General features: G+C 70.3%; 2 protein-coding genes across 2 annotated transcripts; both read left to right on the top strand.

Moving 5' to 3' along the window:
• Window positions 1-5: 5 nt before the first annotated feature.
• On the top strand, window positions 6-2,018 carry CYHR1 (cysteine and histidine rich 1; the record flags this gene model as incomplete). The annotated part of the gene is made up of 2 exons (XM_040543784.1): window positions 6-30; window positions 1,024-2,018. Coding segments are annotated over 2 exons (417 nt in total), but the record flags the coding sequence as incomplete, so codon positions are not given.
• A 1,659-nt stretch (window positions 2,019-3,677) lies between these two features.
• LOC121063363 (tonsoku-like protein) lies at window positions 3,678-12,114 on the top strand. Its single transcript, XM_040543786.1, has 16 exons — window positions 3,678-3,724; window positions 5,858-5,959; window positions 6,033-6,175; window positions 6,275-6,500; window positions 7,077-7,378; window positions 7,506-7,620; window positions 7,697-7,839; window positions 9,265-9,417; window positions 9,542-9,667; window positions 10,104-10,278; window positions 10,428-10,492; window positions 10,776-10,865; window positions 11,093-11,165; window positions 11,281-11,444; window positions 11,535-11,661; window positions 11,747-12,114. The coding sequence occupies exons 1-16, from the start codon at window positions 3,700-3,702 to the stop codon at window positions 12,055-12,057; spliced, it is 2,340 nt and encodes a 779-aa protein (XP_040399720.1). The 5' UTR covers window positions 3,678-3,699; the 3' UTR covers window positions 12,058-12,114.
• The last annotated feature ends 50 nt before the right edge of the window (window positions 12,115-12,164 follow it).

Consider the following 12,164-nt stretch of genomic DNA (forward strand, 5'->3'; position numbering starts at 1 on the left):
TGCTCAGCTTCGAGAAGATCGGCTACACAGGTAACGCGCGGCGGCGCTGAGCGGGGTGCTTGGGCCGGTGGCGCCGCGCCGGTGCCGCCTCCTCTCCGCGGGCACCGGGGCCGCTCGGTGCCTTTTTGTTGGGTTTTCCGATTTGTTTTTTTTTTTAATTTTTTTTTGGCGTTCCTCTTCCGAAGAAGAGCCCGCCATGCTTCCCCGTGGCTCCCCGCTCGTCTCCCGTGTCCCGGGGGGTTACAAACCGCCCCCCAGCCTCGGGAAACGTGGGGTCCCACCCGCTGCCGTGCGGGGCCAAGGGCACCGGGCCGACAGCCGGCACCAAAACCCCGCGGTGTCCGGTGAGCCCGGCGTCCTCCCGGCTCGTGGGCACGGTGCTGAGCCTCGGAGCGCTGCGGGAGACCCGAGGGGGGGGCTGCGGTGCCGAGGGGACGCCGCTAGGACGCGGGGCTCGCTCCGGCCTCGGTGCCGGGGCTGCTGGCCCCGATCCTATTCTACGACTCCTCTGAGAATGCCCCAAAAACTCGGGCTCACCCCGGCCTTCGGGGACACCCTTGGGCGCCCAGCTCGGAGCGCTGCAACGTGGGGGCAGCCGCTCCGCTCCCCCTTTTTTTTTCCCCCACGGTGTTTCTTGTCCGTGCCTCGCTGCCCCGCTCACGCCTCTGTACGCGACCCCAATAAAGCCGATTGCACCCGATCCGAATCCTGTCTGTGTGTCCTCCGCGGCCCGGCCCCGGCACCGCGCTCGCGGGGCCGCCACGAGCCGAGCCACCCGCGGCCCTTCTGCCTCCCCCGTCCCCTTATTCCTCCTCCCGTCCTCGTCCCTTGGGACCGCCGCGGCTCCGGGGTGCCCCCCAGGACCGCCGCGGCTCCCGGATGCTCCTGTCCCTGCGGTGCGGTGCCGGCGCTGAGCCCGGCGCTGACGCGGTGCCGGCGCTGAGCCCGTGCCGGTGCTGGCGCCGTGTTGGCGCTGAGCCCGGTGCCGGCGCTGACCCCGTGCTCTCCCCCCTTGTCCCGCAGAGGTGCAGTTCCGCCCGTACCGCACGGACGACTTCATCACGCGGCTGTACTACGAGACGCCGCGCCTGACGGTGCTCAACCAGACGTGGGTGCTGAAGGCGCGCGTCAACGACTCGGAGCGCAACCCCAACCTCTCCTGCAAGCGCACCCTCTCCTTCCAGCTCATCCTGAAGAGCAAGGTCAACTCGCCGCTGGAGTGCTCCTTCCTGCTGCTCGAGGGGCCCTACGACGACGTCAAGATCAACCCGGTCATCTACCACTTTGTCTTTACCAATGAGAACAATGAGACGGAGTACATGCCGCTCCCCATCGTGGACTCGGTGGAGTGCAACAAGCTGCTGGCGGCCAAGAACATCAACCTGCGCCTTTTTATATTCCAGATCCAGAAGTAGGCGAGGCCGCGGCGCCTGCGTGGCGCCGTCGTGATGCCGTCGCGGCGCCATCGTGGTGTCATCTTGGATGATCGTGGCGTCAACGCGGGTCATCGCGGCGTCATCGTGGCGCCGTCATGGGTGATCGCGGCGTCATCGTGGCGCCGTCATGGCGTCATCGTGGGATGATCGCGGCGGCGACGCGGCGTCATCGCGGTGCCATCATGGCGTCATCATGGATGATCGCAGCGTCCTCTTGACGCCATCATGGCGCCATCGCGACGTCAGCGCGGCGTCATCATGGGCGATCACGGCGTCACCGTGGTGGCAGCGTGGCACCGGCGTGGCGCCATCGCGACGACATCGTGGATGATCGCGGCGTCATCGCGCTGCCCTCGCGGCGTCCCCGTGCCTCGCGCGCCCGGCGCCGCCTCGCCGCGGTGCCCCTCGTGCCCGCGCCTGCATGCCGCAGCAGCCACAGCCTTCCTCCTCCTCCTCCTCCTCCTCCTCCTCGCCCCGGTGCCGGCGGCGGCGCTGCGGGGGGGGCGCGGCGCGGCGCTCTGTACAGCGGGTCCTCTGTCTGTTTTACTAGGAGAATAAACCACGGGGGGGATTTTCCAAGGAGTCGGGCTCCCAGCGTGGCGCGCGGCCTCGGGGGGGTCCCCCAAAATTCGGGGGGGGGGGGGGCTCAGGGGGGTCCCCCAAAATTTTTTTTTGGGGGGGGGGAGGGGGGAGTTCGGGGGGGGAGGGGGGAGTTCAGGGGGGGTCCCCAAACCCCCCGAACTTTGGGGGTGTGGAAGGGTGGGGGAGGAGCCACGGGGTTGCGTCGCCCCCCAGCCGTGTCCCCGGCGCCGCGTCCGGCCTCTCCTCGACGCCCCCAGTTTGTCGCCGGTTCCCCCCCCGGTTTGTCACTGGTCTTCCTCCGTTTTGTCACCGGTCTCCCCCCGTGACGTCAGAGCCCCCCCCTCATGATGTCAGAGACCCCCCCCCAGGTGACATCATCTGGCACAGGGGGCGTGGGACGAGCTTGGGGGGCTGCAAGGTGGGGGGATACTGGAGGGACTGGGAGACACTGGTTAGATGGGGACTGGTGGGGAGCGCTGGGGATACTGGGAGCAGCTGGGAACTACGGCCTATGGTACCGGGAGTGCTGGGGATGGTGACTGGGGGCACTGGGAGTGCTGGGGACAGGCACTGGTGGTGCTGGGAGTGCTTGGGACAGCCACTGGGAGTACTGGGATGGTGACTGGAGGGCACTGGGAGCAGCTGGGAGCTACAGCCTATGGTACTGGGAGTGCTGGGGATGGTGATCGGGGGCACTGGGAGAGGCATTGGTGGCACTGGGAGTACTGGGGGTGGTGACTGGTGGGCACTGGGAGCACTGCGGACAGGCACTGGTGGTACTGGGGTGCTTGGGACAGTCACTGGGAGTACTGGGATGGTGACTGGTGGCACTGGGAGCGCTGGTGGCCCTGTGACTGGTGTCCCTGTAACTGGTGGCACTGGTGGCACCGGGAGCTCTGGTGTCACTGGTGTCCCTGCAACTGGTGCCCTGTAACCGGTGGCACTGGGAGCCCTCTATCTGGTGGCACTGGTGACCCTGTGACTGGTGGCACTGGGAGCACTGGTGGCACTGGTGTCACTGGTGTCCCTGTAACTGGTGCCACTGGTATCACTGGTGTCCCTGTAACTGGTGTCACTGGTGTCACTGGTGTCACTGATGCCCCTGTAGCTGCTGGCACTGGTGTCACTGGTGTCCCTGTAACTGGTGTCACTGGTGTCCCTGTAACTGGTGGCACTGGTATCACTGGTGTCCCTGTAACTGCTGGCACTGGTGTTACTGGTGTCCCTGTAACTGGTGTCACTGGTGTCCCTGTAACTGGTGGCACTGGTATCACTGGTGTCCCTGTAACTGCTGGCACTGGTGTTACTGGTGTCCCTGTAACTGGTGGCACTGGTGTCACTGGTGCCCCTGTAGCTGCTGGCACTGGTGTCACTGGTGTCCCTGTAACTGGTGGCACTGGTGGCGCTGGTGTCACCGGTGCCCTGTAACTGGCGGTGGTGGTGCCACTGCTCCCACCGGGCCCCGTTCCCAGCAGGCACCGCGGGGGGCGGGGCCTCCCTTCCCAGCACCCCCCGGGGCGGGCCGCGGGGCACGCCAGGAGTTGTAGTCCGGGGGCGGGGAGGGGGCGGGGCCGTGCGCGGCGGCCAATGGGAGCGGCCGGTGCGCGTCTCCCCGCGCTGATTGGCTGGCGGCGGGGCGGGGGGCGGGCACAGCGCGCGGCGGGCGCGGGAGCGGCGGGGAATGAGCGGGGAGCGCGCGCTGCGGCGTGAGCGGGGGGGGGACTGGGGGGGCACTGGGGGGACTGGGGGGGCACTGGGGGGACTGGGGGGTGCTGGGGGTTGTGGGGGGTAATGGGGGTGCTGGGAGCACTGGGAACACTGGGGGGGATGGGGGGTAATGGGGGGATACTGGGAGCACTGGGGGGGTACTGGGGGGGTAATGGGGGGGTGGTGGGGTACTGGGGGATTACTGGGAGGTACTGGGGGTAATGGGGGTGCTGGGGGGTACTGGGGGTACTGGGAGGCAATGGGAGGGATGGGGTGCTGGGGGGTACTGGGAGGTACTGGGGGGTTACTGGGAAGTACTGGGGGTAATGGGGGCGCTGGGGGGTACTGGGGGCACTGGGGTAATGGGGGGTACTGGGAGCACTGGGAGGCAATGGGAGGGATGGGGTGCTGGGGGGTAATGGGGGGGTACTGGGAGGTACTGGGGGGTTACTGGGAAGTACTGGGGGTAATGGGGGTGCTGGGGGGTACTGGGGGCACTGGGGTAATGGGGGGTACTGGGAGCACTGGGAGGCAATGGGGGGATGGGGGTGCTGGGGGGTACTGGGGGTACTGGGAGCACTGGAAGGCAATGGGGGAATGGGGTGATGGGGGTACTGGGGGTAATGGGGGTGCTGGGGGGTACTGGGGGCACTGGGGTAATGGGGGTACTGGGGGTACTGGGAGCACTGGGAGGCAATGGGGGGATGGGGGTGCTGGGGGGTACTGGGGGCACTGGGGTAATGGGGGGGTACTGGGGGTACTGGGAGCACTGGGAGGCAATGGGGGGGATGGGGGTGCTGGGGGGGTACTGGGAGCACTGGAAGGCAATGGGGGGATGGGGTGATGGGGGTACTGGGAGGTAGTGGGGGTAATGGGGGTGCTGGGGAGTACTGGGGGCACTGGGGTAATGGGGGGTACTGGGGGTACTGGGAGCACTGGGAGGCAATGGGGGGATGGGGTGATGAGGGGTACTGGGGGTAACGGGGGTACTGGGAGCACTGGGTGGTAGTAGGAGCACTGGGGGGTGCTGGGGTTACTGGGGCTAGGGGGCTGCTGGGGTAATGGGAGGGGTGCTGGGGGGTTACTGGGGGATGCTGGGGATACTGGGGGGCGCTGGGGGCTTGGGGGGTTGGCACTGGGGGTGCTGGGAGCATGGGGAATAATGGGGGTACTGGGAGCACTGGGAATACTGGGGAGCAATGGGGGTGCTGGGGGTACTGGAGATAATGGGGGGTGCTGGGGGTGTTGGGGGTACTGGGGGCGCTGGGGAGACTGGGAATACTGGGGGATACTGAGGATGATGGGGGACACGGGGGCTGCTGGGGGCACTGGGGATACTGGGGGGCAATGGAAGTAGTGGGGTCACTGGGAGTGCTGGGGATACTGGGAGTACTGGGAGGTACAGAGGGTACTGGAGGAACTGGGGGGCACTGGGGGTACTGGGAGTGCTGAGGGGTGCTGGAGACACTGGGGATACTGGGGGGCAGAGGTACTGGGGATACTGGGAGTGCTGGGTGTAGTGGGAGCACTGGGAATACTGGGGGGTAGTGGGGTACTGGGGCTACTGGGAGCACTGGGGGGTGCTGGGGGGTAATGAGGGAGCTTGGGGGCACTGGAGGAACTGGGGGGCACCGGGGATACTGGGAGCGACGGGAGCACTGGGAGCGCTGGGTATACTGGGAACACGGACTTGGGGCTCACTGTGAGCACTGGGAATACTGGGGGGTAGTGGGGTACTGGGGCTACTGGGAGCACTGGGAGGTGCTGGGGGGTAACGAGGGTGCTTGGGGGCACTGGAGGAACTGGGGGGCACTGGGGATACCGGGAGCGATGGGAGCACTGTGAGCATCGGGTATACTGGGAGCGCTGACTTGGGGCTCACTGGGAGTGCTGGGGATACTGGGGGGTGCTGGGGACATACTGGGAGCGCTGGGGGGTGCTAGGGGGTAACGAGGGGGCTTGGGGGCACTGGAGGAACTGGGGGGCACCGGGGATACTGGGAGCGACGGGAGCACTGGGAGCGCTGGCCTGGGGCTCCCTGCGAGTGCTGGACCGGGAGCACTGGTGTCTGCTGGACCGGGAGCGCTGGTGGCACTGGTGCCAGCCCCCCCCCCCCCCCCCCTCTTCCCCAGAGCTGCAGAAGGCGAAGGAGAAGCTGCGGCGCGGCGGCGGCGGCGGCGGCGCGGAGGAGGCGGCGCTGTGCAACCAGCTGGGAGAGCTCCTGGCCAGCCATGGTGGGTCCCGGGGGGGTGGGGGGTCCCGGTCCCCGGATGGGGGGGTGTCGGTGACCCCGTGCGGTCGCGGCAGGGCGCTACGCGGAGGCGCTGGAGGAGCACCGGCGCGAGCTGCGGCTGCTGGAGGCGGCGGGCGACGGGCTGGGCTGCGCCGTGGCGCACCGCAAGATCGGCGAGCGCCTGGCCGAGCTGGGCAGCTACGAGGCGGCGCTGGAGGTGGGTGCCCCGACCCTGACCCTTGTGGGGGGGGGGGGGGGGGGGCTTCTTTTTTTACGGGGGTGGTCCTGAAGGGTTTGGCTGACCCCGTCCCCGCAGCACCAGCGGCGGCACCTGGAGCTGGCGCGCGCCCTGGGGGACGCGGCGGAGCAGCAGCGCGCCTGGGCCACCATCGGGCGCACGCACATGTTCGTGGCCGAGAGCCGCGGCGGCGGCGGCGGCGGGGAGGAGGAGGAGGAGGAGGGGGAGGAGGTGACGGCGGCGCTGCGCGAGGCCGAGGGCGCCTTCCGCACCAGTTTGGCCATCGTGGAGGAGAAACTGGAGGGTGAGAGGCGGCTGGGGGCCAAGAGGGGCTGGGGGGGGGTGGGGGGGGTGGGGCGCTGCTGGGTGGTGGCGGGGGTGCTGGGGGGTTCCTGAACACATCTGGGGTGGGGTGGGCATGGGGGGTCCTGCTGGGGGTCACTGAACCCGTCTGGGCATGGCTGGGGGGTCCTGGTGGTGGGGGGGGGGGACCCCAATCCTCTGCCACGCCGCGGTGCCGCGGGACCATGGTCTTGCAGTGCCACGCCGGAGCCCCTGGTGTTGGCACGGGGGGCTGGGGGGTCCTCTTGGGGGTCCCCAAACCCATCTGGGCACCGGTTGGGGGGTCCCGGTGGTGGTGGTGGGGGGGTCCTGGTGATGGTGGGGGGACCCGAATCCTTCACTGTGCCGTGGAGCCATGCCCGTGTCCCGTGCCCAGCAGGAGCGGTGCCGCGCTGGAGCCCTGGTGTTGGCTCTGGGGGCCGGGGGCTCCTCCTGGGGGTCCCCGAACCCATCTGGGCACCGGTTGGGGGGTGGGCCCGGTGGGGGGGGGGGACCCCAACCCTTCGCGGCGCCGCGGTGCCACGGCCGTGTCCCGCAGGAGCGGTGCCGCGCCGGGAGCTGGCGGCGATGCGCACGCGGCTCTACCTCAACCTGGGGCTGGTGTACGACAGCCTGCGGGACGCGGGGCGCCGCGGGCGCTACCTGCAGCGCAGCGTCTTCGTGGCGGAGCGGGCGCGCCTGGACGAGGACCTGCAGCGCGCCTACTTCAACCTGGGCGCCATCCACCTGCGGCAGGGCCAGCACCCCCAGGCCCTGCGCTGCCTCCAGCGCGCCCGCGACTGCGCCCGCCGCATGCAGGACAAGGCGTTGGAGAGCGAGTGCTGCAGCAGCACGGCGCAGGTCGGGCTCGGGACCCCCCCCACACCCACACACCTTGTTTTTTAGCCCCTCCCCGGGGTCCGTCCTGGCGTCTTGATGAGGTTGGGGGGGTCCCGGTGTCGTTCCCCCCCCCCACCTCCCCTCCCAGGTCCTGCTGAGCCTCGGAGACTTCGCGGCCGCCAAGCGCTCGCTGAGGACGGCGTACGCGCTGGGCTCGCGGCAGCCCCACCAGCGGCACCTCGTGCGCTCCAACCTGCGCTACGGTGAGCTTGGGGGGTTGGGGGGGGGGGGGCGCACGCACAAGGTGGTGACCCCCCCCCCCCCACCCCGGTCCCGCAGCCACCAAGGTGACGCGGCTGCAGGAGGCGCTGGAGGAGGCGGCGGGCGAGCCGGCGGCGGCGATGGCGCTGTGCGAGCGGCTGGGGGACGTCTTCTCCAGGCACGGGGACTTCAGGAGGGCCCTGGAGCACTACCAGCGGCAGGTGGGGGGGGTACTGGGGGCGCTGGGGGGCGGGGGGGGGGCTGAGGGGGCTGGGGGGCACGGGGGGGGGGCTGGAGGTGTTGGGGATGGTGGGGGTACTGGGGGTACTGGAAGGCACCGGGGATAGCGGGAGCACTGGGAATGCTGGGGGGTGCTGGGGTTACTGGGGGCGCTGGGGGACAATGGGAGCACTGGGGATACTGGGGGTGCAGAGGACACTGGGGGGCACTGGGGGTGCTGGAGGCGTTGGGGATAGTGGGGGTACTGGGGGTACTGGAAGGCGCTGGGGACATCAGGAGCACTGGGAATACTGGGGGGTGCTGGGGGTAATGGGAGTGCTGGGGGGCACTGGGGATACTGGGGGTACTGAGGATATTGGGGGGCACGGGGGGTGCTGGAGGTGTTGGGGATAATGGGAGTGCTGGGGGTACTGGGGGTACTGGGAGGCGCTGGGGATAGTGGGAGCACTGGGAATACCGGGAGGGTGCTGGGAATAACGGGAGCGCTGGGGGTACTGGGGGGTGATGGGGATAATGGGGGGCACTGGGGACAATGGGGCATACTGGGGACAATGGGTGGCGCTGAGGATAATGGGTGCTGGGGGGCACTGGGGATACTGGGAGCACTGGGAATACTGGGGATACCGAGAGGCACTGGGAGTGCTGAGGATACTGGGGATAATGGGGCTCCTGGGGGGCACTGGGGGTACTGGGGATACTGGGGGTGCTGAGGGTACTGGGGGTCACTGGGGGTGCTGGAGGTGCTGGGGATAATGGGAGTACTGGGGGTACTGGAAGGCGCTGGGGATAGTGGGAGCACTGGGAATACCGGGGGGTGCTGGGGATAATGGGAGGAGCGCTGGGGGCACTGGGGACAATGGGGGTGCTGGGGGGCACTGGAGGTACTGGGAGCACTGGGGCAATACTGGGGATAACGAGAGGCACTGGGGATGCTGGAGGTACTGGGAGCACTGGGAATACTGGGGGTAGTGAGGATAACGGGAGTGCTGAGGGTGTTGGGGATAATGGGAGCACTGGAGGTGCTGGGGGGCACTGGGGATCCCGGGGGGCAGTGGGAGGCACTGGGAGCACTGGAGGTACTGGGAGGCGCTAGGGACACCAGGGGGCGCTGGGAGGCACTGGGAGCCCTGGGAATACTGGGAGCACTGGGGATAAAGGGAGTGCTGGGGATAATGGAAGCACTGGAGCTACTGGGAGGCACTGGGAGCACTGGAGGTACTGGGGGGTGCTGGGGACACAGGGGGGTGCTGGGAGGCACTGGGAGCACTGGGAATACTGGGAGCACTGGGGATAAAGGGAGTGCTGGGGATAACGGAAGCACTGGAGCTACTGGGAGGCACTGGGAGCACTGGAGGTACCCAGGGGGGGGGGGCTTTGTCCCCGCTGACCCCCTTGCCCCCCCCCAGCTGAGCTACGCCGAGGCGCTGGGCCGCCCCGCGCCTGAGCTGGCCGCCATCCACGTCTCGCTGGCCACCACCTTCGGCGACCTGCAGGAGCCCGCGCGCGCCGAGCACCACTACCGGCAGGAGCTGGCGCTGCACCGCGGCGACGCCCTGGAGGTGAGCGGGGACCCCCCCAACGGGCACAATTTGGGGGGGTGGGGACCCCTCGCCAGGAAATAAAAGGGCACGGGGCCGGGACCCCCCCAGCTCGCCCCGGAGCCTGACGGGTGGCCGCGTGCAGGAGGGGAGGACGTGGCTGAGCATTGCGCTGGCCAAGGAGGAGGCGGGCGAGCCCCGCGCCGAGCTGGAGGCCTGCCTGGGGACGGCGCTGGAGCGGGCGGAGGCGGCGGGCGAGCTGCGGCTGCAGGTGAGGGCACGGCGGCGAGCGCGGTGCCGAGCCGGTGTCGTGGTGCTGACGCAGTGCCACGGTGCCGACCCGGTGCCGCGGTGCCGACCCGGTGCCAACCCAGTGCTATGGTGCCAACCCGGTGCCGCAGTGCCGTGATGCCGACCTGGTGCCAACCCAGTGCTGTGGTGCCGTGGTGCTGCCACGGTGCCAACCCAGCGCCATGGTGCCGACCCGGTGCTGCAGTGCCGTGGTGCCACGGTGCCGACCCGGTGCCGTGGTGCCAACCTGGTGCCGCAGTGCCGTGGTGCCATAGTGCCGACCCGATGGCACAGTGCCATGGTGCTGACCCAGTGCCACGGTGCCGTGGTGCCGGCCCGGTGCCGCAATGCCGTGGTGCCACGGTGCCAACCCGGTGCCACGGTGCCGACCTGGCTCCATCCCTCCCGCCCCGCAGCGTCAGGTCCTGCGGCACCTCCACGCGCTGCAGCAGCGGGCCGGCAGCGCCGAGGCCGCCGACACCATGGCGAGGCTGCAGGGTCTGCCGGGGGGCGAGGAAGAGGAGGAGGAGGAAGAGCAGGAGAGCAGCGAGGCCCCTGAGGAGGAGAGCGACCTGGAGCTGTCGGAGAGCGGTGAGGGGCGCGCGGGGGTTCCCTGGAGTGCCGAGAGGAGGGGGGACGGGACCCCAAAATGTGGGGGAGGGGGGGAGGGGACCCCCGGGACTCGGAGAGCAGCGGGACCCCCGTGCCCGGCTGCGCCCCCGCTCACAGCCGTGCCGCAGAGGGGGAGGACGACGAGCTCGACGGCTACACCAAGAGCGTCCCCGGCCGCCGGCGCATCTGCAAGGTGAGAGACGGGGTCCTGGCACTGCTCCGCGCCCCCCAGGTGCGGGTCAGGCCCCCCAGGTGCGGGTCAGGGCCCCCCCATGTGTGGGTCAGGGCCCCCCAGGTGTGGGTCAGGCCCCCCAGATGCGGGTCAGGGCCCCCCAGGTGCAGGTCGAGGCCCCCAAGTGTGGGTCAGAGCCCCCCAGGTGTGGGTCAGGGCCCCCAGGTGTGGGTCAGGGCCCCCCACCCAGCCCCCCCAAGCCCCTCGGAGGCCGTATCCCCACCACCCCTCCCTGTGCCCGCAGTGGAACCGCCGCAACGACCGGGGCGAGACCCCGCTGCACCGCGCCTGCATCGAGGGCGACCTGCGGCGGGTGCAGCTCTACCTTAAGCAGGTAAAAGGGTTCGGGGGGAGGGGGGACACACACAACGGGACCCCCCCCGGCACTGGGGACACTTGGTGGGGGCGTGGGCTCGCTCCTGGGGCGCCGCGGTGCCCGGCGGAGCCGTGCCGTGCCGGCCAGGGCGAAAGGATGCTGCTGGGGGGGGGGGGGGGTGACATCCCCATGGATGGTGGCACGCAGTGACCGTCCCCTTGTGTGTCCCCCCCCCCCCCACGCAGGGGCACCCCCTGAACCCCCGCGACTACTGCGGCTGGACCCCGCTGCACGAAGCCTGCAACCACGGGCACCTGGGTGAGCGCCGGGACCCCCCTGCCCTGGGTGGGGGGGGGTGTGGGGGGGGAAAGGGGCCAGATCCTGCCTGACATCCGCCCCCTTTTCCTCCCCCCCCTTTGTGACACCCCCTCAGAGATCGTGCGGCTGCTGCTGGACCGGGGGGCGGCCGTGGACGACGCGGGGGGGCCGGGCTGCGAGGGCATCACCCCCCTGCACGACGCGCTGGGCTGCGGCCACTTCGAGGTGGCCGAGCTGCTGGTGCAGCGCGGGGCCTCGCTGGCCGCCCGGAACGCCAAGGTGAGCACGGGGATGGGGACACGCCGGGGGGTCCCGGGGGCTTCGGGGTGGGGGGGAGGGCACGGTGAGACCCCCCCGGCCTCCCCGCAGGGCCTGACGCCGCTGGGGACGCTGGAGGAGTGGATTGGGCTCTACGGCAAGGAACTGGACCAGGAGACGTGGCAGCGGTGCCGGGCCATGGAGCGCCTGCTCAAGGAGACGGCGGCGGCGGGCGGCGGTGAGCCCGGGGGCCGCTGAGGGGGTTTTGGGGGTCCGGGGTCCGCGCCGCCCCCCCCCGCTGAGGGTCTCTGTGCGCCCCACAGCGCCTGCCGCCCTCCGGGACTCACAGCTCTTCGACGCCGAGCTCTCGGAGCCCCTCATCGCGGGCGGCGAGGACGCGGCGGGGGCGCAGCCGGAGCCGGGGGACCCCGACATGTCCCCGGCCATGTCCCCGCTGCGGCCGGCGCGGAAGCGGCCGCGGGGAGCGGAGGCAGCGGCGCCGGACCCGGCCGCCCCCGCCGGGGGCCAGGCTGAGTACGAAGCCGCCATCCGCGGCCTGGGCAGTGCCAGGTCCCTCCCGGTCCCCATCCTCGTCCCGTCCCCGTCCCCACGGCATCCCCGCGGCCGGCGCTGATCCCGGCCGAGGAGTACGTGGAGGACTGGCTGGAGGACGACCTGGCGGCGGCGGCGGCGCGGGGGGCGCAGAAGCGCTCGCGCCGGGAGCCGGGGGACGGAGTCGGG

The sequence above is a fragment of the Cygnus olor genome, unplaced genomic scaffold (genome assembly GCF_009769625.2).
Source record: "Cygnus olor isolate bCygOlo1 unplaced genomic scaffold, bCygOlo1.pri.v2 scaffold_225_ctg1, whole genome shotgun sequence".
Classification (NCBI taxonomy): Eukaryota; Metazoa; Chordata; class Aves; order Anseriformes; family Anatidae; genus Cygnus; species Cygnus olor.